Source organism: Oncorhynchus kisutch, linkage group LG11 (assembly GCF_002021735.2).
Source record: "Oncorhynchus kisutch isolate 150728-3 linkage group LG11, Okis_V2, whole genome shotgun sequence".
NCBI lineage: Eukaryota > Metazoa > Chordata > Actinopteri > Salmoniformes > Salmonidae > Oncorhynchus > Oncorhynchus kisutch.
Genome location: NC_034184.2, coordinates 72,678,378 through 72,702,313, shown reverse-complemented (window position 1 = coordinate 72,702,313; position 23,936 = coordinate 72,678,378). Strand labels below are relative to the sequence as shown.

At 44.8% G+C, this 23,936-nt stretch overlaps 1 protein-coding gene across 5 annotated transcripts in view; it reads right to left on the bottom strand.

Annotated features, from left to right (window-relative positions):
* The window catches only part of LOC109899295 (dipeptidyl aminopeptidase-like protein 6), a 351,844-nt gene that overhangs the window by 5,204 nt on the left and 322,704 nt on the right, over positions 1 to 23,936 (bottom strand). For all 5 annotated transcript variants that reach the window (XM_031836276.1, XM_031836277.1, XM_031836279.1 and 2 more), the window contains 14 exons: positions 17,539 to 17,693; positions 16,378 to 16,475; positions 15,802 to 15,925; positions 15,676 to 15,714; positions 13,651 to 13,758; positions 13,181 to 13,272; positions 10,069 to 10,116; positions 9,311 to 9,429; positions 8,035 to 8,082; positions 5,641 to 5,739; positions 3,523 to 3,592; positions 2,739 to 2,933; positions 2,162 to 2,216; positions 1,222 to 1,321 (listed from right to left, as the gene is read on the bottom strand). In XM_031836276.1, coding sequence (XP_031692136.1) covers positions 1,222 to 1,321; positions 2,162 to 2,216; positions 2,739 to 2,933; positions 3,523 to 3,592; positions 5,641 to 5,739; positions 8,035 to 8,082; positions 9,311 to 9,429; positions 10,069 to 10,116; positions 13,181 to 13,272; positions 13,651 to 13,758; positions 15,676 to 15,714; positions 15,802 to 15,925; positions 16,378 to 16,475; positions 17,539 to 17,693 — 1,350 coding nt within the window. The remainder of the gene's footprint in view (positions 1 to 1,221; positions 1,322 to 2,161; positions 2,217 to 2,738; positions 2,934 to 3,522; positions 3,593 to 5,640; positions 5,740 to 8,034; positions 8,083 to 9,310; positions 9,430 to 10,068; positions 10,117 to 13,180; positions 13,273 to 13,650; positions 13,759 to 15,675; positions 15,715 to 15,801; positions 15,926 to 16,377; positions 16,476 to 17,538; positions 17,694 to 23,936) is intronic.

Genomic DNA, 23,936 nt, shown 5'->3' with positions numbered 1-23,936 from the left:
CGAGTTGAGTTTTTACCAAAAAGTTATATTTTGGTTTCATCTGACCATATGACATTCTCCCAATCTTCTTCTGGATCATCCAAATGCTCTCTAGCAAACTTCAGACGGGCCTGGACATGTACTGGCTTAAGCAGGGGGACACGTCTGGCACTGCAGGATTTGAGTCCCTGGCGGCGTAGTGTGTTACTGATGGTAGGCTTTGTTACTTTGGTCCCAGCTCTCTGCAGGCCATTCACTAGGTCCCCCCGTGTGGTTCTTGTGATCATTTTGACCCCACGGGGTGAGATCTTGCATGGAGCCCCAGATCGAGGGAGATTATCAGTGGTCTTGTATGTCTTCCATTTCCTAATAATTGCTCCCACAGTTGATTTCTTCAAACCAAGCTGCTTACCTATTGCAGATTCAATCTTCCCAGCCTGGTGCAGGTCTACAATTTTGTTTCTGGTGTCCTTTGACAGCTCTTTGGTCTTGCCCATAGTGGAGTTTGGAGTGTGACTGTTTGAGGATGTGGACAGGTGTCTTTTAGACTGATAACAAGTTCAAACAGGTGCCATTAATACAGGTAACAAGTGGAGGACAGAGGAGCCTCTTAAAGAAGAAGTTACAGTTCTGTGAGAGCCAGAAATCTTGCTTGTTTGTAGGTGACCAAATACTTATTTTCCATCATAATTTGCAAATAAATTCATAAAAAATCCTACAATGTGATTTTCTGGATTTCTTTCTCTCATTTTGTCTTTCATAGTTGAAGTGTACCTATGATGAAAATTACAGGCCTCTCTCATCTTTTTAAGTGGGAGAACTTGCACAATTGGTGGCTGACTATAAAATAAAATTTGATTTGATTTGACTAAATACTTTTTTGCCCCACTGTACCTCATATATACACACACATACCTCTTGTTATACCTCAATACACAGCAGAAAATACTACAGATGATGTTATGTGCAGCTGTAGTGTTCTTTAAAACTCTTTAACGATGAGTATTCATTCTTGTCAGATGAGTTCTCAAACACATCCATCTTTCAGATAGAAACCATAGTCTGAGATGAACAGAGTCATAAACCCCCACACCTGCTTCTGCTGTCATCCACACTTCCCTCCCAAGTATCACTGCTCTCTCTCTCACATAGGCACATCTGTCTGGAACTGTAGTGTTGGCGTGGGAGGGGTGTCTGCTCCATCATGTTGATAAGAAGCATTTACACACACACACACCTTACCGTATAGGTCAAAGTCCGTGATGGGTGAGAGGGCTACACCACATTTCACCGGGGAATCCTCAGCGCTGAGTAACAGGCTGGTCACATAGCCTCCATAAACCTGAGACAGACAGACAGACAGACAGAAAGCAGAAATACTATATCAACACAAGGCTTCTCTAACTGCTGCCTACAGACAGATACCCATTTCAAGCTCAGTTTAAAGATTGAGTTTGGAGACCCAAGAGCAGTAGATCATTAGCCTGGTCACAGATCTGTTTGTGCTGTCTTGCCAACTCCTATGGTCATTGTCATGCTATTCAACACATTGAGCACAAACAGATCTGGGACCAGGCTATTTGACAATGCCCCTGATAATGAGTAATATGAAATATCCCATGTCCATTTCTGCAAGTTGCAGCTTCCTCCATAATGTATGTTTGCTGTTATGGATGATTAGTTCCAAATAATTTTTGGCCTTCTGGACTCTCTAATACATCAGCAGCCAGTAGGAGGACTTGGCCAGAGGCAACATCCTATCAGAGGTGTCAGAATCTATTAAAACTATATCTATTTGGTCCAAAGGTAAATGTTGAGCTCGCAGCACACATCTGATCTGTCTTTTTCCTATGTATTTTCAACACATAATTCCAGCAATGCAGTACATAAGAAAACCACACAGAGTAGGCATAAACAATGTAGCTGTCATTTACAGCTTGCACTTCAGTTGAAGAGTGTAGCTGGCAATCTTAATATGACACTCAATATGTTGATATGAACGAGCAAGATTCAAGAGCATCCCTAGTGATTTCTATACTTAAAACAAGGGTTAGTTAGCACATCAGAGTTGGCAGATAGATACTGAACAATACAAGGGGTTCAAGGGAACATTATCCACTTCAGATGTAACTACATGCAACCAATTAACCTCATAATTATCAGGAGAAAAAAAGTATCTTACTTTGCCGAAAGCTCCAATCCTGGTCTTGTCAACGTAGGGCTCTTTAGATATTATACTGAAATGCAAGAAATTCGATTTGGATTACTTCATCTAAGAATGAAGACTTCCTGATCCTGAATACCACTTCCAAGTTTTTCTGCTCAGTTATTTTGCTAGCTGTCCATGTCAAGGCTCGTTAGCACCCGGCTGTAATATAGAAAGGAGAAAATCCTGATTTGGCGAGGTACAGGCCGGCGGAACATAACAATAATTTAGACACACACTTTATAGCCTCAGCTGCCTAAACGTTAGTTATCTAAGTGTGTGTGAATAAATTATTTTTCCTTTACACATGTCAAATCACTACACATTTCCAGACCTCTGCCGATTGGCTGCTCTTCAGTTCACATGACAGTGTTAGGGCAGTCTGTCTTGTGACAGAGAAGTCCAAGGCCTCACACTTCCCATCATGGATTTAACAATGGTGGAAATACCCTCCAGCAATTATTACACCAATCCAATGCTTTTAAATCCATGACTGCAAGCGCAACCACTTAGGAGAAGGGTGGAGAATCAGACCGCAGTTGAAGGTACCTACCTGAGGGCCTCCAGCTGGTCCCTCTCCTCGAACACACCCAGCTTCCTCTGGACGCGGTGCAGCAGGTTGGTCCCCTGGAAGCCGCTGCCCCGCCCGTCGAAGCGTACCACCATGGCCCCGAAGCTGCTCACCAACACCGTGGCCCAGTCCATTTGGAACAGCTCTGATACCATCTGACCACCGGGGGTGCTGTCACTGGTGACGAGGGAAGGCGGCATGTTTAGTCCTTATTAACCCATCATTCTCACTCACTCACTCCCTAAAATAAATAACTACACATGCACACACACACACCTCTCACGGTCCCTTTTAAACTGGAGGTGTGTCCTCATACAGCAGATATAGAGAAAATGACACATTGTCTTTATAGTAGTGCCACTTCATCCAGAGGTGAGCCAGGGTGAAAAGACTAGAGACAGGGACTGAAGAATCTAGTCTAGTGTGTGTTTCACCAACCTGCAGGCAAGGGCATGGAGTGAGATGGTGCGATAGTGGAGGAAAGGAGAGGAGGGTTAATTAAAGGGGGAATGGAGACCTTTTCATTGGCAGCGTAATTACTGGTCGTGCGAAGGAGAGAGAGTTGCCACATCTCTGCCTTAGATGAATAGCCCTGATTAAAGCACTGAGTCGGAGGGTAATTATCTCTCCTGATGAGGCAACCTGTCCATGGCACAGAGGAGGTGAAGACCTCTGTGTCAACAGCTGATGAGAAACTGTGGAGATGGATAGCTAGCTTTTATAGTAGAGCAGGTGTGTGTGTGTGTGTGTGTGTGTGTGTACTCACACGAGGAGGAGCAGAGGATAGTGAGATGAGTCCACAAAGCTGGCAGGTTTGAGGATCTTCATCGTTAGTGCTACACAACAACAAGAGAAAGTGATCAGTATGTGTCACGCCCTGATCTGTTTCACCGCCCTGATCCTTCACCTGTCTCCACCCCCCTCCAGGTGTCGCCCATCTTCCCCCATTATCCCTTGTGTACAGTGAGGGAAAAAAGTATTTGATCCCCTGCTGATTTTGTACGTTTGCCCACTGACAAGAAATTATCAGTCTATAATTTTAATGGTAGGTTTATTTGAACAGTGATAGACAGAATAACAACAACAAAATCCAGAAAAACGCATGTCAAAAATGTTATAAATTGATTTTAATGAGGGAAATAAGTATTTGACCCCTCTGCAAAACATGACTTAGTACTTGGTGGCAAAACCCTTGTTGGCAATCACAGAGGTCGGACGTTTCTTGTAGTTGGCCACCAGGTTTGCACACATCTCAGCAGGGAGGCTGACGTTTGGCAACTCGAACTTTCAGCTCCCTCCACAGATTTTCTATGGGACTAAGGTCTGGAGACTGGCTAGGCCACTCCAGGACCTTAATGTGCTTCTTCTTGAGCCACTCCTTTGTTGCCTTGGCCGTGTGTTTTGGGTCATTGTCATGCTGAAATACCCATCCACGACCCATTTTCAATGCCCTGGCTGAGGGAAGGAGGTTCTCACCCAAGATTTGATGGTACATGGCCCCGTTCATCGTCCCTTTGATGCGGTGAAGTTGTCCTGTCCCCTTAGCAGAAAAATACCCCCAAAGCATAATGTTTCCACCTCCATGTTTGACGGTGGGGATGGCGTTCTTGGGGTCATAGGCAGCTCCCTTTCGGTCTCATCTGACCATAACACTTTCACCCAGTTGTCCTCTGAATCATTCAGAAGTTCATTGGCAAACTTCAGATGGGCATGCATATGTGCTTTCTTGAGCAGGGGGACCTTGCGGGCGCTGCAGGATTTCAGTCCTTCACGGCGTAGTGTGTTACCAATTGTTTTCTTGGTGACTATGGTCCCAGCTGTCTTGAGATCATTGACAAGATCCTCCCGTGTAGTTCTGGGCTGATTCCTCACCGTTTTCATGATCATTGCAACTCCACGAGGTGAGATCTTGCATGGAGCCCCAGGCCGAGGGAGATTTGACAGATTTGACAGTTCTTTTGCGTTTCTTCTTTTGTTGTCACCTTCTCACCAAGCTGCTTGGCGATGGTCTTGTAGACCATTCCAGCCTTGTGTAGGTCTACAATCTTGTCCCTGACATCCTTGGAGAGCTCTTTGGTCTTGGCCATGGTGGAGAGTTTGGAATCTGATTGATTGATTGCTTCTGTGGACAGGTGTCTTTTATACAGGTAACAAACTGAGATTAGGAGCACTCCCTTTAAGAGTGTGCTCCTAATCTCAGCTCGTTGCCTGTATAAAAGACACCTGGGAGACAGAAATCTTTCTGATTGAGAGGGGGTCAAATACTTATTTCCCTTTAAAATGCAAATCAATTTATAACATTTTTGACATGCGTTTTTCTGAATGTTCAAATAAACCTACCATTAAAATTATAGACTGATCATTTCTTTGTCAGTGGGCAAACGTACAAAATCAGCAGGGGATCAAATACTTTTTTCCCTCACTGTATTTATACCTGTTTTTTCTGTCTGTTCCCAGTTTGTCTTGTTTGTTCAAGCCTACCAGCGTTTTGTCTCAGTGCCTGGTTTTCCCTAGTCTCTCTTTTTCTCGTCCTCCTGGTTTTTTACCTTTACCTTTGCCTGTCCTGACCCTGTACCCGCCTGCCTGTCTCTGAGCCTGCCTGTCTCTGAGCCTGCCTGCCATCCTGTACCTTGACCTCTGCTCTGGATTATTGACCCCTGCCTGCCTTGATCTGTCGTTTTCCTGCCCTGTGGTTACAATAAACATGGTTACTTCACACAGTCTGCACTTGGGTCTCATCTTGATTCCTGATAGTATGTGTAATGATATGATTATACTGCCACGACACAATTCTCATTTGTTCATCAGCTTCATTATCTGTTCATCTGAACAAAACAGACTTTAAAAGACATCTCCCTTAGCGTTAGAGTGGAACATAACATACTGTAATCCTCCATGGTGATCTCCTTGTATTCCACGTGGGGCATCTGCATGGAGTCCAGCCTAATCCTCAGATTCTCATTGGTCTCCAGGTCAAACACCTCTGCAGTGACAAACATCATGGCCTTAGTCTATGGCTGAGGTTGCTATGGCTACCATGGTCTAAGGGCATGTACTGTAGATGTTCAAAGGGGGTTGTGGAAGAATGTTGGTCTGGAAGTTGTGATGAAGCCATGCTTACAACAAGAGACATAACAGAAGAGGACAGAGGGAAATTACCAGAATGCAGAGACATCCCTCCCTCCCTCCCTGCACTGACACACCGTGATAAAGACAGAACAGCAATGTAGGCTGTAAATATCAATGAAGACTTCAGAATGGCTGGCTACAGAGAGACGAGCCTTAAAGAGGCTTATCTTGGCATGCTGAGACTGAGATTGGACTAGTAACAAAATGAGTGGGTGTTTTGGTCGGGGAGAGAGTTCTCTCCTGACTGTCTGACTGGTTGTAAGAGGTATTTCTCTTTGACCTTGTCTGTGTGTGTGTGTGTGTGTGTGTTCGCTGCAGAATACACACTTTACAGAAAATCCATCCAGGTTGTTATTCCCCCCACAACAGCATGTATTTCAGAATAACTTTAAGGGCTCCAGTTAGAAAGCAGACTTCCTGCCAAAAGTACCTTTAGTTTTCTCCCTTGGCCTCCAAACTTAAATATATGCAGTAAAATATGACTGCAGAGTAGGCTATCTAGTCCCCTTTGTACACATAGTTGTGGCTATTCTTCCAAGTGTACATGCTGTAACCAGCAGTAAACAAGCACGGTATAGTCTTTCATTACAGTGGGAAGGTCATGTTGTTATGAGGACATCCATCCAGCTAGGTAATGTAATCAGTATGGCTGCCAACACACAGGGCAAAGGCTGTAAACAGTGACTCAGCAGAAAGCAGAGGTGGCCTTGCTGTGCTGTCAAAGTCTTGGTATGCTGTGCCTGTTTGATGAGGTCACACGGCTGTGGGTGGTCATATTGTGAATCAGGAATGGAGGGGAGGGCATTAATTCTGTGGTCTGTAAATGCTCGGTAAACAGAGATAGATACAGATGTTTACTTACTACGGTGTTAATAAAGAAACTGTATTTCCAGGATGATGTTTATTCATGAAGAGGAGTGGATGTCCTACAGGTGTGTTTGTGAGTGTGCCCCCCCCCCCCCCCCCCCCCCATGGTGTCCCTCTAATGCTGAGTGTCCACTACACAACTTTCAAAATCCTAACATCGCTGAGCCTCTCACATTAAGCGACCATTTGTATTTTTGTCTTGCCAACACAGTGGTGTGCACACTAAACGATGTGGCAAAGACGGGGGTCACACACTACCAGATTCTTCAGTTGGTCGTGAGGATTCTCCATACCGCCACATTCTCTTGCCAAAACAATGATGTGATTAGATTGTTAACATACCGTAGCTAGAACGAGCTGTGTCTCAAAGCTGCCTCAAAAGTTTCCAGTCAGACATTCCCGCTTGCCATATAGAGTTGAAATATCTAGCAACATTTTTAATTGAATAACATTGCTGGTGAACTTTAGAGCTGTAACGATTTGACACTTTGGGGCTTTGGTTAAAGACAAATACAAACCAGTAGTAGTCATTTCTCCTGCTCGAGAGTCTACACATTTTGAGTGATGTGAAACAACGTCATCTCACTGGCTTCTTCTCTGGCGAGCTCTCATTGGCTATTTCTGATTGTCGTTCACAAAACTTGACGTTGCACATCTCACACTACAAGAGCATCGCAGATTCTGTGCCGATAAATCAAACATGTTTGAAAATATCGGGACATCTCGGACAGCTAAAAGACGGGATCGGTAGCCCTCAGATTGCATCTCTGACCCGCTCACCTCTCCAATCTCAAAAAACTTGTCTGGGACAGCTAAATCAGGGCTAAAATTGTGTAGTGTACACCCCACTTAGCAAGTATCATCTGCTTCCTGACAGTTACATGGCAAGTCAGAAATCAGATCTCAGTATAATGGATCTAGTGTATGTGTTTGTGCGTGTGTGTGTGTGTGTGTGTGTGTGTGTGTGTGTGTGTGTGTGTGTATGCCGGATATTAACAATAGAGGAAAGAAAGAGGAAGATCATGCATGTGTATGTGATCATGTGATCATGCATGTGTATGTGATCATGTGATCATGCATGTGTATGTGATCATGTGATCATGCATGTGTATGTGATCATGTGATCATGCGTGTGTATGTGATCATGTGATCATGTGTGTGTATGTGTGGTGGGTGTATGTGTGGTGTGTGTTTGATAGATAAACAGGGTGTGAATGATTTCATTTGATGACCAATTTTTTATTTGAAAGAATCCAAACAGAATCCTAACAGGAAGACTCACTCTGTCTGTCCTGTGTGCTGTACACGGCTACAAATGGGACATCAGGGCCTGGAGAAAGACCAAAACAAAAACAAAGAGGACAAAAAAAGACATCAGGATCAGGCATTTCTCTTGCATTGAAACCAAGATACGTGTCCATTAGTTTGTGGTGGCACCACTCGGTCTCATCTCTGTCTGGGTTTATGAGTACATTCTGTGGCTCCATCTTATGTACAAATGACTGCATGTTTAAAAATGTATCCCCACTGTCCACAGTTCTAGGAAAAGCGAGAGAACGGGAAAGGATGATTTTATTATCCATTTCTATCTAGACTTGCAAAAAGACTTGCAAAAAAAATCAGAATCGCATCATTTGAACTCAATATTAAGGTGCCATTTTAAATGGCACCTTGACGATAGAAGACTGAGACACAATATAGGCCAGCCTCAAAGTTTCTTTTTTCTTTCAAAACCCCAAACCCATGGTTTACGCCATTGGAGAAGTTCAGACACAACATCAAAACATAATTGATTAAAGTCTGAAAGCCTGACATTATCTGCTTGCAGAGAACAGACTCAAACCTCTACAAATAATGTTTTACTTCACATGTTTTCTACAAGCACAAAATATGTAGTCCAGACCTCCTTGTTATTGTTAGCTTATCCAATGAATTGAACACAACCCAAATCATTTCTGCAGTGTTCAGGAGCTGGCTTCCAAACAAACAAGCCCCTGTAGAAACACTCACTCTCTGTCTCCTAAAACACAGTGGTGCACTAGGAAGGGGCACATAATAAAATGATAGATGCACTTAGCAAATTGTGACCATTCTAGAAATAAACATTTGCGGCTTCGAGTCTGCAAAGTAGGCCAGGCAATCTCTCACAGAACTGTAATCATATCACAATCCCGTCAAATAAATGAAAGCGGGCAAGAGGCAGTAGGGGAATGAGGGATTAAAAGTGAATGAGGTAGAGACAGGTTCAGTAAACACGGCTGTCCTGTGTGGTTCCAGGGAGTTCAGTGAGAGGATGACAATCTTTGGGATGCTGCTATTGAACCCGTAGCCACATGTTGAAATAATGCAGGAGTTCTGGTAGAGGCATTGTAGAGGTTTAAATATACTGCACAAATGATTGAGTTTGTGACCAAATATCATCCGTCACCAACACATGCATTGAATTAATTGTGTCTTTACTAGTGCGTCTCTCAGAAAGAAGTGAGAGGCCAAAGGTTCACTTGGGGAGAGACAGACAAACCAACCCATGGACAGACTGATCAACCGGTGTCTCCCACCTTTGCAGCTGAGGAGGAAGAGGCTCATGTTGTGGCTGAAGGAGCCTGTGACGTAGCCACAGCTTTCGTAGAAGTCACAGGAGAGACAGCGTCTGTTGAAGGGGCCCACCGTGTCCGCACTACAAACACAACAAGAGGACACTCAGCCAATCCCATTTTTTGGGGGGTCATTTAGCAGACGCTCTTATCCAGACCGACTTACAGGAGCAATTACGGTTAAGTGCCTTGCTCAAGGGCACATGGACAGATTTTTCACCTAGTCAGCTTTGGATTTGAACCAGTGAACCTTCGGTTACTGGCCCAATGCACTTAACCGCTGGGCTTACCTGCCCCCCATTCCCCCCTTCCCCAAAACACATGTAAATATTGGACTATAAATTGTGCTTTCCTGTATTATACTTATGCTAAAATGTTTATTATATTCTACTGAGCCATTTACTTTATGCTCATATTCTTATCTTTTGATATTTCTTATTGTTGTTGCGTTGTCGAGAAGGAACATGCACGTAAGCAATTTGTTGGACCATGTGTATCCTGTACATACGACTAATAAAATGTGAATCTTGAAGTCTTTCTCCTAGATTATTATTCAGATGTGGAGCAAAGCCCCTCAAAACATGCAGGCCAAAAGGCACCGAAATTGTAACCAAGTGAAACCAAAAGAACCCATGTCTTTTGGGTGGTGGGCAACAGAGCTAGGCACAACAGAAGAGAACAGCATTACAGACAGTTACATTACAGAGCTATGTATGTGTTACCTGTAGAGGTGCCTTCGCTTCGGATCATCCTCAGTACTCAAGAAGTATCTGCAAGATACATAATAAACATTTAAAGTTGGACGTGCAGTACCAGTTAAAAGTGTGGACACACCAGGGTTTTTCTTTATGTTTGACTATTTTCTACATTGTAGAATAATAGTGATGACATCAAAACCCTGAAATAACATGTGAGAAGAGACTTGCTAGGGCCAAGAAACACGAGCAAAGGACATTCGACCGGTGGAAATCTGTCCTTTGGTCTGAGTCCAAATGAGAGATTTTTGGTTCCAACCGCTGTGTCTTTGTGAGACGCAGGGTAGGTGAACGGATGATCTCCACATATGTGGATGCCAAGGGTGTGCAAAGCTGTCATCAAGGCAAAGGGTGGCTACTTTAAAGAATCTCAAATATAAAATATATTTTGATTTTTTAACACATTTTTGGTTACTACACGATTCCATATGTGTTATTTCATAGTTTTGATGTCAGTCTTCACTATTTTTCTACAATGTAGAAAATAGTCCAAATAAAGAAAAACCCTTGAATGAGTAGTTGTGTCCAAACTCTTTACTGGTACTGTATGTTAAACTAATCAATAATAGAACAAATGCATGGGTGCACGCAACATTACATCACTGAAACATTGCATTAGTCACAAAGTGTCTATGAAGTGAGATTGAAAGTAGGTTAGTGTAAAGATTCCAGCAGTACAGTTCAACAGAAACATGTCGGCTCGGGGAGGTATAAGCAGCTAGAGTGCAGACAGTTCCAACAGTAGCATAGTCTTGCCACTTGAAGGGATGTAACATAAATTAAATATGATGTCAGAGAGATGCAGATGCTTTGCATTTTTTTTGTTACTAAAGTAGGCCAGGAACAAATCTGACGGAAACAAGTTCACGCCTCAAAGTAACTTTTGTAGGTGAGCTGTAGCTGAGCTAGCTTTGGTTACAGAGAGAGAAGAGAGGGGGGGAATGGAGAGAGTTGGGGAGGGGGGGGAGGAGAGGGGCGAGAGAGAGAGGAAGAGAAAAGGGTGGGGAGAGAGAGAGAGACCTGACCACTGTGACTGACCCAAACTTAAGGAAAGCTTTGACTATGCACAGACTCAGTGAGCATAGCCTTGCTATTGAGAAAGGCTGCCGTAGGCAGACCTGGGTCTCATGAGAAGACAGGCTATGTGCACACTGCCCACATAATGAGGTGGAAACTGAACTGCACTTCCTAACCTCCTGCCAAATGTATGACCATATTAGAGACACATATTTACCCTCAGATTACACAGATTCACAATGAATTCGAAAAGAAACCCGATTTTGATAAACTCCCATATCTACTAGGTGAAATACCACAGTGTGCCATCACAGCAGCAAGGTTTGTGACCTGCTGCCACAAGAAAAAGGCAACCAGTGAAGAACAAACACCATTGTAAATACAACCCATATTTATGTCTATTTATTTTCCCTTTTGTACTTTAATCATTTGCACATTGTTATAACACTGTATATATTCATAATATGACATTTGTAATGTCTTTATTCTTGTGTAACTTCTGTGAGTATAATGTTTACTGTTCATTTTTATTGTTTCTTTCACTTTTGTATATTATCTACTTCACTTGTTTTGGCAATGTTAACATAAAGCCCCTTGAATTGAATTGAGAGAGAGAAAGATAGGGAGTGGGGGGAGAGAGAGGGAAAGGGGAGGGGGAGAGAGAGGGGAGAGAAAGAGAGGGAGGGGAGAGGTAGGGGGATGGGGGAGAGAGAAGGGGAGTGCGGAGGGGGAGAGAGAGGGGGGAGGGGAGAGAGAAAGAGAGCAAGAGAGGGGTGAGGAAGCAAGAGGTGGGTGAGAGAGATAGGGAGAGGGAGAAGGGGAGAGAGAGAGGGAGGAGGGAGAGAGAGAGAAGGGGAGGGAGAGAGCGAGAGGGGAGAGAGATGGGGGAGAGCGAGTGTTAGGAATTTTATGAATAAATGAGTAAACAATATCCCCATTTTAAATAGAACTGTAACTAAGTAAACTTATACTCTGTTTTATTATATCTGATTAACAATATGAATTCATAAGTGAGGGATTGTGTAGCCTGAAACAGGGGGTAATTAAATAAAATAAATACCATTCCAGCCAGGTTGGAGAATATTGGAAGTGGGGTTTTTTCAGTGAACAGAAAATGTCTTTAACCTATGGTTGAACCCGATGAAACTTAGCTCTGGGGTGTTTTAGATAAGGCAGTGAGTGCATTCCCAGGTTCTCTGTTAACTAGAACTGTCAGCTAAGTGGTGATCGATAATGGTGAGGGATCAAGAGTTAATTCAGTTTTATTGTGTGTCCTGTGTGTGCGCTAGTGGGTCGGAATGAACTTTTAAACTTGCTCTGTCTTGGTCGGGAGGAGGAGATTCATTCTAGAACCTGAGACGGCATATTTTGTATATAAACTGTTGTTCGTGGTTACATGGCAGCGCTCTCCGAGAATAAATACTATTATCTAATTTTGATAAGACTGGTCTCCGTCTATTTTATGCAAATTAGAATCTTACAAATTCTCATAAAATAGACTAAGTGAATTCAATTAATGAAAACAAATTGGAAATAATGAAATTATACCAACAGCGAGATAGTGGGGAGAGAGATAGGGGGAGAGAAAGGGGGAGGGGGGAGAGAGAGAGAGAGATGGGGGAGGGGAGAGATGGGGGAGAGGAGAGATATAGCGGGAGAGAGAGGGTGGGGGGGGGGTTGAGAGAGAGAGAGGTGGGAGGGGAGAGAAAGAGAGAGAGGTGGGAGGGGAGAGAGAGGTGGGAGGGGAGAGTGAGAGGGTGGGGGAGAGAGAGAAAGAGGGGAGAGGAATTGAAGGGGGAGGAAGCGAGAAAGGGTGAGAGAAATAGGGAGAAACAGGGAGAGAGAGAGAGAAAGGGGGAGAGAAAGAGGGGGGGGTGGGGGAGAAAGAGAGGGAGAGCGAAAGACAGAGAGGGGAGAGAGAGGAGTTTGTTGAATGGTTTGTTTTAGGTTTTGTGTGTGGGTGTTTGTTTCATAATTACAGCAAAAATGTGTGTATACTACTACATGTGAGTGCATTATATGTGTGTGTGTGTGTGTGGCCCAGCTGGGTCAGGGAGCTCACATTAGCTGGCTGTCCTCGTTGTAGGCTAGGACCTGGGTGACATCCCAGTCTCCAGACGTGATTGACTGCAGCGTGTCTGTGCTGGTGTTGGGCTGGAGAGGGAGGGGGGAGGAGAGGGACGAGGAGAGAGAGGGAAAGGGAGAGAGAGAAGGAGAGGGAGTGGGAGAGAGAGGGAAGGGGAGCGGGAGAGGGACAGAGAGAATGAGAGGGAGGGGGAAATGGAGAGGGAAGGGGAGAGGGAGGGAAAGGAAAGGGAGATACATATACTGCATGTGAAAAATCACTGGACTCAATGTCTTCTTGTCACATTAGGAGTGCACACTTAGTTGAACTGACTTCTATGCTACTTGTGATGGAAGATATTACGGAAGTGGCTGTTGTCTATGCTATGCTGTAGGCAGCAATTCTAGTGTATGGAAGCCCTCGTGCAGAACACAGAAGAGAGCGTGTAGAAGGGGAGTATACAGTACCTGTGTGATGGACATGGAGATGTGGAAGAACTTGCCCCTGCCTCCCTGTGGGATGGCTCTGGTGAAGAACAACTTCAGACCATCTTTGGAGAACAGCGGCTCCTCATTCTGCACACCAGTCATATAACACACATAGAACATACAAACTCAGCAGAAAAAAACATCCCTTTTTCAGGACCCTGTCTTTCAAAGATAATTCGTAGAAATCCAAATAACGTCACAGATCTTCATTGTAAAGGGTTTAAACACTGTTTCCCATGCTTGTTCAATGAGCCATAAACAATTAATGAACATGCACCTGTGGAACGGTCGTTAAGACACTAACAACTTACAGACGGTAGGCAATTAAGGTCACAGTTATGAACACTTAGGACACTAAAGAGGCCTTTCTACTGACTCTGAACAACACCAAAAGAAAGATGTCCAGGGTCTCTGCTCATCTGCGTGAATGTGCCTTAGGCATGCTGCAAGGAGGCATGAGGACTGCAGATGTGGCCAGGGCAATAAATTACAATGTCCATAATGTGAGACGCCTAAGACAGCACTACAGGGAGACAGGACAAACAGTTGATTGTCCTCGCAGTGGCAGACCACGTGTAACAACACCTGCACAGGATCATTACATCTGAACATCACACCTGCGGGACAGGTACAGGATGGCAACAACATCTGCCCGAGTTACAACAGGAACGCACAATCCCTCCATCAGTGCTCAGACTTTCCGCAGTAGGCTGAGAGAGGCTGGACTAGGGGCTTGTAGGCCTGTTGTAAGGCAGGTCCTCATCAGACATCACTGGCAACAATGTCGCCTATGGGCACAAACCCAACGTCGCTAGACCAGACAGAACTGGCAAAAAGTGCTCTTCACTGATGAGTCACGGTTTTGTCTCACCAGGGGTGATGGTCGCATCCGCGTTTATCGTTGAATGAATGAGCGTTACACCGAGGCCTGTACTCTGGAGTGGGGTCAATTTGGAGGTGGAGGGTCCGTCATGGTCTGGGGTGGTGTGTCACAGCATCATCGGACTGAGCTTGTTGTCATTGCAGGCAATCTCAACGCTGTGTGTTACAGGGAAGACATCCTCCTCCCTCATGTGGTACCCTTCCTGCAGGCTCATCCTGACATGACCCTCCAGCATGACAATGCCACCAGCTTTACTGCTCGTTCTGTGCTTGATTTCCTGCAATACAGGAATGTCAGTGTTCTGCCATGGCCATCGAAGAGCCCGGATCGCAATCCCATTGTTCACGTCTGGGACCTGTTGGATCGGCGGGTGAGGGCTAGGGTCATTCCCCCCAGAAATGTCCGGGAACTTGCAGGTGCCTTGGTAGAAGAGTGGGATAACATCTCACAGCAAGAATTGACAAATCTGGTGCAGTCCATGAGGAGGAGATGCACTGCAGTACTTAATGCAGCTGGTGGCCACACCAGATACTGACTGTTACTTTTGATTTTGAACCCCCCTTTGTTCAGGGACACATTATTAAATTTCTCTTAGTCATATGGCTGTGGAACTTGTTCAGTTTATGTCTCAGTTGTTGAATCTTATATTCATACAAATATTTACACGTTAAGTTTGCTGAAAATAAACGCAGTTGGCGGTGAGAGGACATTTCTTCTTTTGATGAGATTATATATACACATGTATAAACATATTAATAACATATCTAGAAATGATGGAGTGGCATTCCACTCTGTAGCACTGCGTATAGAAGATAAAAGGTAGAATCAGCGATATGACGTGGATGCAGAAAGTAAACAGCATAGTGGGTCAATTTTCTCAACAACTAAGACTGTTGAAGAGTGAGGCTCAACTTCTCCACTGTTTTGGTCCCGTGGCTACCGCGCTGTGAAGAGCATGAAGCGAACCCGTGGCCATGCAAAGATACTGTGTGTGACTGTGTGAGAGTGTCTTGCATCTCGCTCATCTCAATATCTGCGGTGCTCCTTGTTGTGACGTCATTTCGCTCTACCTTTAAGAGCACTAAGACATTGTTTGTATTTTAATCTTGTTGGTTTCTTACCTGCCTGTGTAGCCAACTTTCGCTCTCGTCCTCGTGTTTCTAAACAGACAATTTGAAAGAAAAGTCAATGAAAAGCAGATGAAAAGTGAATGAAGTGGGCTGAAAAACAGACGCACAGACACACACCTTGGTGCAGACGCCAGTGGTGGCCTGACACAGAGTCAGCATGGATATGTTCTGGGCTCTGTTTAACCAGTTCACTGCCAGTTTGGTGGTAGTCGCCCATTTCACCATGGTGACATAGTACTCTCTGTCCAACACAAAACAAAACAAGAGTGTTATTGTGACTATGCATTTATTCATGCAAATACAATATCTAGAATAAAGGACTAGGAATGTCTTACTAACATATTGCATGGGTAACAGAGCTCATCCCTTTGAAAGCCATAAGGGTATACAACCATGTTATATATAGTAGAAGTAGCAGTATTAGTAGTGGGGAGGCAGGTAGCCTAGCGGTTAAGCGTGTTGGGCCAGTAAACCGAAAGGTCACTGGTTCAAATCCCCAAGCTGACTCTGTGATAAATCTGTTGATGTGCCCTTGAGCAAGGCACTTAACCCTAATTGCTCCTGTAAGTCACTTTGGATATGAGTGTCTGTTAAATGTAAAATGTATTAAACCTATATACTGTTAGCAGTTGAGTAGTATTGTAACGGAGGTTGGTGTTGTGTGTGTTGTGCTGTGTGAGGGGGGGGATGTACCCCATCCTCTGGTCCTCAGGCCTCCTCATCTCCATGGTGTGCAGGGGCCCATTCAGGTTGACCACATACAGAGAGATGACTGGGTTCTCCTCCCCAGCCTGCATGGAGGAAAAGAGGACAGAGAGACTATATGAGTTCAAATTCCATCAATAAAATAACTGTTCTTATTGGACATTTTATGCACATCTACCTCAGGAAGAACAGTCTGTAGACAGAATTAACTACATGCTGGTATATTTTCCCATTTCCCAAGATAGCTTGTTTTACCTTTATGTGTGTTTCATGATAACGTACCTTTGAGCGGTGGTACAATTTACTGCAGTGTAGTGTTGCACAGTAGAGTGCATGTTTTCAGTCAGTAATAGGTTAGTAATCATACTGCTATAACCTTAGTGTTGTGAAGGGTCACGGCAACCACAGGACCAATTGCTTCCAATTACCCTAGGCCACGCCCCTTCCCTCCACACCTGTTCCCACTCCCTAATCACCTCTCCTCACTCCTCTGTTTCCCACAAAAGCAGCATGCTCCTCTCTATATACTAGTAATGGTTCATGTTTGGTGATGGTACGGCGCACACTTCCTTCCTTTGTGTGTGATATGAGACAGCCACCACATCCTAAAACATTTCCCAAACTCGGTCCTGGGCCCCCATGTTTTGTCTTTTGCACTACACGGCTGATTAAAATAACCAGCTCATCATCGAGCTTTGATTATTTGAATTCCATCCAACTCCTAACCGCCCCCCCCACTGTGACAGCAACAGTCCTGACCCTAACTTACAGCCCATTCCTCCTAGCCCTAGTCCCTTTGTTCACTTAGAGTAGTGGGTTTCAGTCAGTACTAGGTTAGTCATTATACTGTTCTATTGTGAAGGAAGTTGTCAAGGAAGTGAGTTTGTGTTTATACAGGACGTACCGTCCCCCACCTACCGTCAACCAATCATGTCAATGCGGAGCTACGCAGCCATTGTTACAACATGTAAGAAGTGCATGGCAATGAGGTACGGAGCTCGATGTGGCCTCTGCATGCCTCCAGAGTCTCCACAATTTTGTCACACACTCCACACGAAGGCTCCGACCACATTTTCGGATCAAGCATAAATTGGCTTTTAGGGTAGTGGTTTTCAGTCAGTACTAGGTTAGTAATCATACTGTTCTAACCTTAGGGTAGTGGTACTCCCTCCCAGTAGGGTAAGTAGTTCCTGTGAACATGGGGATCTCCATCTTGGGCACCATGGTGTCGTTGATGGTGGCATATGCCAGCCGGGCACCGTCCAGAGACCACCAGTGGGCAATATGGGTCTGGAAGATCTCCTCTGGAAAATAATTGGAGAGAAATGTCCTTTCGTTTTCAGTAATAATGAAAATGATGAAACCCTTACAGAAACTTACTCTGTGTTTCAATGGAATCACATTTCAACGCCCAGTGCAGACCTGCATCAGATACGTTGGTTATATTAAATACTGACCCAAACATCAATTGCAATGCAGAGTCAGTTTGGCTCAACGCTGTCATAACATCCCTAAAATGAGGAGTACTGTATGTTCTGGCCATAAATCAAAACACTGCTTTTAATCTCACAAGCGAGGAACATCGACCAATCGAGAGCCATACCAGGAAAGGGAACAGGAAAAGTAATTTCCCAGTCAGGTGCAAGTGTGTATGCAGGGAAATTGGAGTGTGGTTGTTTGTGTGTAACCCCATTTCTGCTGCTGAGGCACATAGAAAGAATGCTGTTGGAACTTGGCTTACTTAATCAAAAACCTGAGACCTCTGTGCGTCCCTACAGAGCATGTGTGTGTTTGAAATTGTGCAGGTTGATATGAATGACAGGACACACACTAATATACCAGAGGGGGCTCTATTGATATGTAGTTCCAGGTGAAGACACACACACACACAGGCACGCCCACGTGCAGAAAAACACTGAATGTATGTATGTATGTAATCTTTTCTGCATCAATCCCCACCCAGATGATAAAGTGTGTGTGTGTGTGTGTGTGTGTGTGCGTGTGCATTTAGCTTGAGGAGGAAATTAGTGGTCTGACACAGCGCTACATCTCCTGTGTGTATGTGTATCCTTGCATCCTTCAGTGTCTATCTATCCAAAACCTTCTTGATGTAATGTGATTTGTGGATTCAAATAAAGTATTTCAAATGTGTGTGTGTAAACTCACCTTTGTTTCCATGTCCTTTGAGAGCCGTTTCTTTCTCCCTAGCTATGATTACCCAGGTGAGAAGTGTCACACTCCTCCATTCTCCCTGGTTCACAGACTCGCTGTTCTGACTCTAAATTATTCACTGCCTAACACAGATATGACTTATGCATGAGCCACCCTGTTACTTAGGCACGTGGGCAATAGAAGTTAATGAATGTAATGTGACAGAATCAGGTGGGCCAAACTAATGAGGAGGAGAAGGAAGGACATATCTTTCTTCACCGGGACACAATTCAACAACCAATAATATGCTATGATAAGAGTAGTGCCTCCTATGTTGAGACATTTTGACAAAGACAAGGTGTGATAGGACTTGGTGAGATTCAGAGGAATGTCAATTGAGGCAAAGAACACGTGGTGCAAGATGAGTCCCGTCCAATAGGGGGCAGTGGTGATACGTATTAGAACTAAAAACCACTGGTAGATGACAGTTGAAGCACGAGAGATTCAACTGAACCGCCTGCTTACAGAGAGCATAGATAGGATATCACACACACACACGCAAACACACGCACGCACGCACACACACACACACAGTTGTTTACTGCTATATTTTTCAGAAAATAAGCGGATGTTGTCTGCTCCAGTACTGGTTCTATCCCTGGGCCACATCATATTTCAGGATGTTGTCTGCTCCAGTACTGGTTCTATCCCTGGGCCATATCATATTTCAGGATGTTTGCTCCAGTACTGGTTCTATCCCTGGGCCACATCATATTTCAGGATGTTGTCTGCTCTAGTACTGGTTCTATCCCTGGGCCACATCATATTTCAGGATGTTGTCTGCTCCAGTACTGGTTCTATCCCTGGGCCACATCATATTTCAGGATGTTGTCTGCTCCAATACTGGTTCTATACCTGGGCCACATCATATTCCAGGATGTTGTCTGCTCCAGTACTGGTTCTATACCTGGGCCACATCATATTCCAGGATGTTGTCTGCTCCAGTACTGGTTATATCCCTGGGCCACATCATATTTCAGGATGTTGTCTGCTCCAGTACTGGTTCTTTACCTGGGCCACATCATATTTCAGGATGTTGTCTGCTCCAGTACTGGTTCTATCCCTGGGCCACATCATATTTCAGGATGTTGTCTGCTCCAGTACTGGTTCTATACCTGGGCCACATAATATTTCAGGATGTTGTCTGCTCCAGTACTGGTTCTATCCCTGGGCCACATCATATTTCAGGATGTTGTCTGCTCCAGTACTGGTTCTATCCCTGGGCCACATCATATTTCAGGATGTTGTCTGCTCCAGTACTGGTTCTTTAACTTTCAGGATGTTGTCTGCTCCAGTACTGGTTCTATCCCTGGGCCACATCATATTTCAGGATGTTGTCTGCTCCAGTACTGGTTCTATCCCTGAGCCACATCATATTTCAGGATGTTGTCTGCTCCAGTACTGGTTCTATACCTGGGCCACATCATATTCCAGGATGTTGTCTGCTCCAGTACTGGTTCTATACCTGGGCCACATCATATTCCAGGATGTTGTCTGCTCCAGTACTGGTTCTATACCTGGGCCACATCATATTCCAGGATGTTGTCTGCTCCAGTACTGGTTCTATACCTGGGCCACATCATATTCCAGGATGTTGTCTGCTCCAGTACTGATTCTATACCTGGGAAACATCATATTTCAGGATGTTGTCTGCTCCAGTACTGGTTCTTTAACTTTCAGGATGTTGTCTGCTCCAGTACTGGTTCTATCCCTGAGCCACATCATATTTCAGGATGTTGTCTGCTCCAGTACTGGTTCTATACCTGGGCCACATCATATTCCAGGATGTTGTCTGCTCCAGTACTGGTTCTATACCTGGGCCACATCATATTCCAGGATGTTGTCTGCTCCAGTACTGGTTCTATACCTGGGCCACATCATATTCCAGGATGTTGTCTGCTCCAGTACTGGTTCTATACCTGGGCCACATCATATTCCAGGATGTTGTCTGCTCCAGTACTGATTCTATACCTGGGAAACATCATATTTCAGGATGTTGTCTGCTCCAGTACTGGTTCTTTAACTTTCAGGATGTTGTCTGCTCCAGTACTGGTTCTATCCCTGGGCCACATCATATTTCAGGATGTTGTCTGCTCCAGTACTGGTTCTATCCCTGAGCCACATCATATTTCAGGATGTTGTCTGCTCCAGTACTGGTTCTATACCTGGGCCACATCATATTTCAGGATGTTGTCTGTTCCAGTACTGGTTCTAGACCTGGGCCACATCATATTTCAGGATGTTGTCTGCTCCAGTACTGGTTCTATACCTGGGAAACATCATATTTCAGGATGTTGTCTGCTCCAGTACTGGTTCTATACCTGGGCCACATCATATTCCAGGATGTTCTCTGCTCCAGTACTGGTTCTATACCTGGGCCACATCATATTTCAGGATGTTGTCTGCTCCAGTACTGGTTCTATCCCTGGGCCATATCATATTTCAGGATGTTGTCTGCTCCAGTACTGGTTCTATCCCTGGGCCACATCATATTTCAGGATGTTGTCTGCTCCAGTACTGGTTCTATCCCTGGGCCACATCATATTTCAGGATGTTGTCTGCTCCAGTACTGGTTCTATACCTGGGCCACATCATATTTCAGGATGTTGTCTGCTCCAGTACCGGTTCTATACCTGGGCCACATCATATTCCAGGATGTTATCTGCTCCAGTACTGGTTCTATCCCTGGGCCACATCATATTCCAGGATGTTGTCTGCTCCAGTACTGGTTCTATCCCTGGGCCACATCATATTTCAGGATGTTGTCTGCTCCAGTACTGGTTCTATACCTGGGCCACATCATATTTCAGGATGTTGTCTGCTCCAGTACTGGTTCTATCCCTGGGCCACATCATATTTCAGGATGTTGTCTGCTCCAGTACTGGTTCTATCCCTGGGCCACATCATATTTCAGGATGTTGTCTGCTCCAGTACTGGTTCTATAACTGGGCCACATCATATTTCAGGATGTTGTCTGCTCCAGTACTGGTTCTATCCCTGGGCCACATCATATTTCAGGATGTTGTCTGCTCCAGTACTGGTTCTATCCCTGGGCCACATCATATTTCAGGATGTTGTCTGCTCCAGTACTGGTTCTATACCTGGGCCACATCATATTCCAGGATGTTGTCTGCTCCAGTACTGGTTCTATACCTGGGCCATATCATATTTCAGGATGTTTGCTCCAGTACTGGTTCTATCCCTGGGCCACATCATATTTCAGGATGTTGTCTGCTCTAGTACTGGTTCTATCCCTGGGCCACATCATATTTCAGGATGTTGTCTGCTCCAGTACTGGTTCTATCCCTGGGCCACATCATATTTCAGGATGTTGTCTGCTCCAATACTGGTTCTATACCTGGGCCACATCATATTCCAGGATGTTGTCTGCTCCAGTACTGGTTCTATACCTGGGCCACATCATATTCCAGGATGTTGTCTGCTCCAGTACTGGTTCTATACCTGGGAAACATCATATTTCAGGATGTTGTCTGCTCCAGTACTGGTTCTTTACCTGGGCCACATCATATTTCAGGATGTTGTCTGCTCCAGTACTGGTTCTATCCCTGGGCCACATCATATTTCAGGATGTTGTCTGCTCCAGTACTGGTTCTATACCTGGGCCACATCATATTTCAGGATGTTGTCTGCTCCAGTACTGGTTATATCCCTGGGCCACATCATATTTCAGGATGTTGTCTGCTCTAGTACTGGTTCTATCCCTGGGCAACATCATATTTCAGGATGTTGTCTGCTCCAGTACTGGTTCTATCCCTGGGCCACATCATATTTCAGGATGTTGTCTGCTCCAGTACTGGTTCTATACCTGGGCCACATAATATTTCAGGATGTTGTCTGCTCCAGTACTGGTTCTATCCCTGGGCCACATCATATTTCAGGATGTTGTCTGCTCCAGTACTGGTTCTATCCCTGGGCCACATCATATTTCAGGATGTTGTCTGCTCCAGTACTGGTTCTATACCTGGGCCACATCATATTCCAGGATGTTGTCTGCTCCAGTACTGGTTCTATACCTAGGCCACATCATATTCCAGGATGTTGTCTGCTCCAGTACTGATTCTATACCTGGGAAACATCATATTTCAGGATGTTGTCTGCTCCAGTACTGGTTCTTTAACTTTCAGGATGTTGTCTGCTCCAGTACTGGTTCTATCCCTGGGCCACATCATATTTCAGGATGTTGTCTGCTCCAGTACTGGTTCTATCCCTGGGCCACATCATATTTCAGGATGTTGTCTGCTCCAGTACTGGTTCTATCCCTGGGCCACATCATATTTCAGGATGTTGTCTGCTCCAGTACTGGTTCTATCCCTGGGCCACATCATATTTCAGGATGTTGTCTGCTCCAGTACTGGTTCTATACCTGGGCCACATCATATTTCAGGATGTTGTCTGCTCCAGTACTGGTTCTATCCCTGGGCCACATCATATTTCAGGATGTTGTCTGCTCCAGTACTGGTTCTATCCCTGGGCCACATCATATTTCAGGATGTTGTCTGCTCCAGTACTGGTTCTATACCTGGGCCACATCATATTTAAGATGTTGTCTGCTCCAGTACTGGTTCTATACCTGGGCCACATCATATTTCAGGATGTTGTCTGCTCCAGTACTGGTTCTATCCCTGGGCCACATCATATTTCAGGATGTTGTCTGCTCCAATACTGGTTATATACCTGGGCCACATCATATTCCAGGATGTTGTCTGCTCCAGTACTGGTTCTATACCTGGGCCACATCATATTCCAGGATGTTGTCTGCTCCAGTACTGGTTCTATACCTGGGAAACATCATATTTCAGGATGTTGTCTGCTCCAGTACTGGTTCTATACCTGGGCCACATCATATTTCAGGATGTTGTCTGCTCCAGTACTGGTTCTATCCCTGGGCCACATCATATTTCAGGATGTTGTCTGCTCCAGTACTGGTTGTATACCTGGGCCACATCATATTTCAGGATGTTGTCTGCTCCAGTACTGGTTCTATACCTGGGCCACATCATATTTCAGGATGTTGTCTGTTCCAGTACTGGTTCTAGACCTGGGCCACATCATATTTCAGGATGTTGTCTGCTCCAGTACTGGTTCTATACCTGGGCCACATCATATTTCAGGATGTTGTCTGCTCCAGTACTGGTTCTTTACCTGGGCCACATCATATTTCAGGATGTTGTCTGCTCCAGTACTGGTTCTATACCTGGGCCACATCATATTTCAGGATGTTGTCTGTTCCAGTACTGGTTCTAGACCTGGGCCACATCATATTTCAGGATGTTGTCTGCTCCAGTACTGGTTCTATACCTGGGCCACATCATATT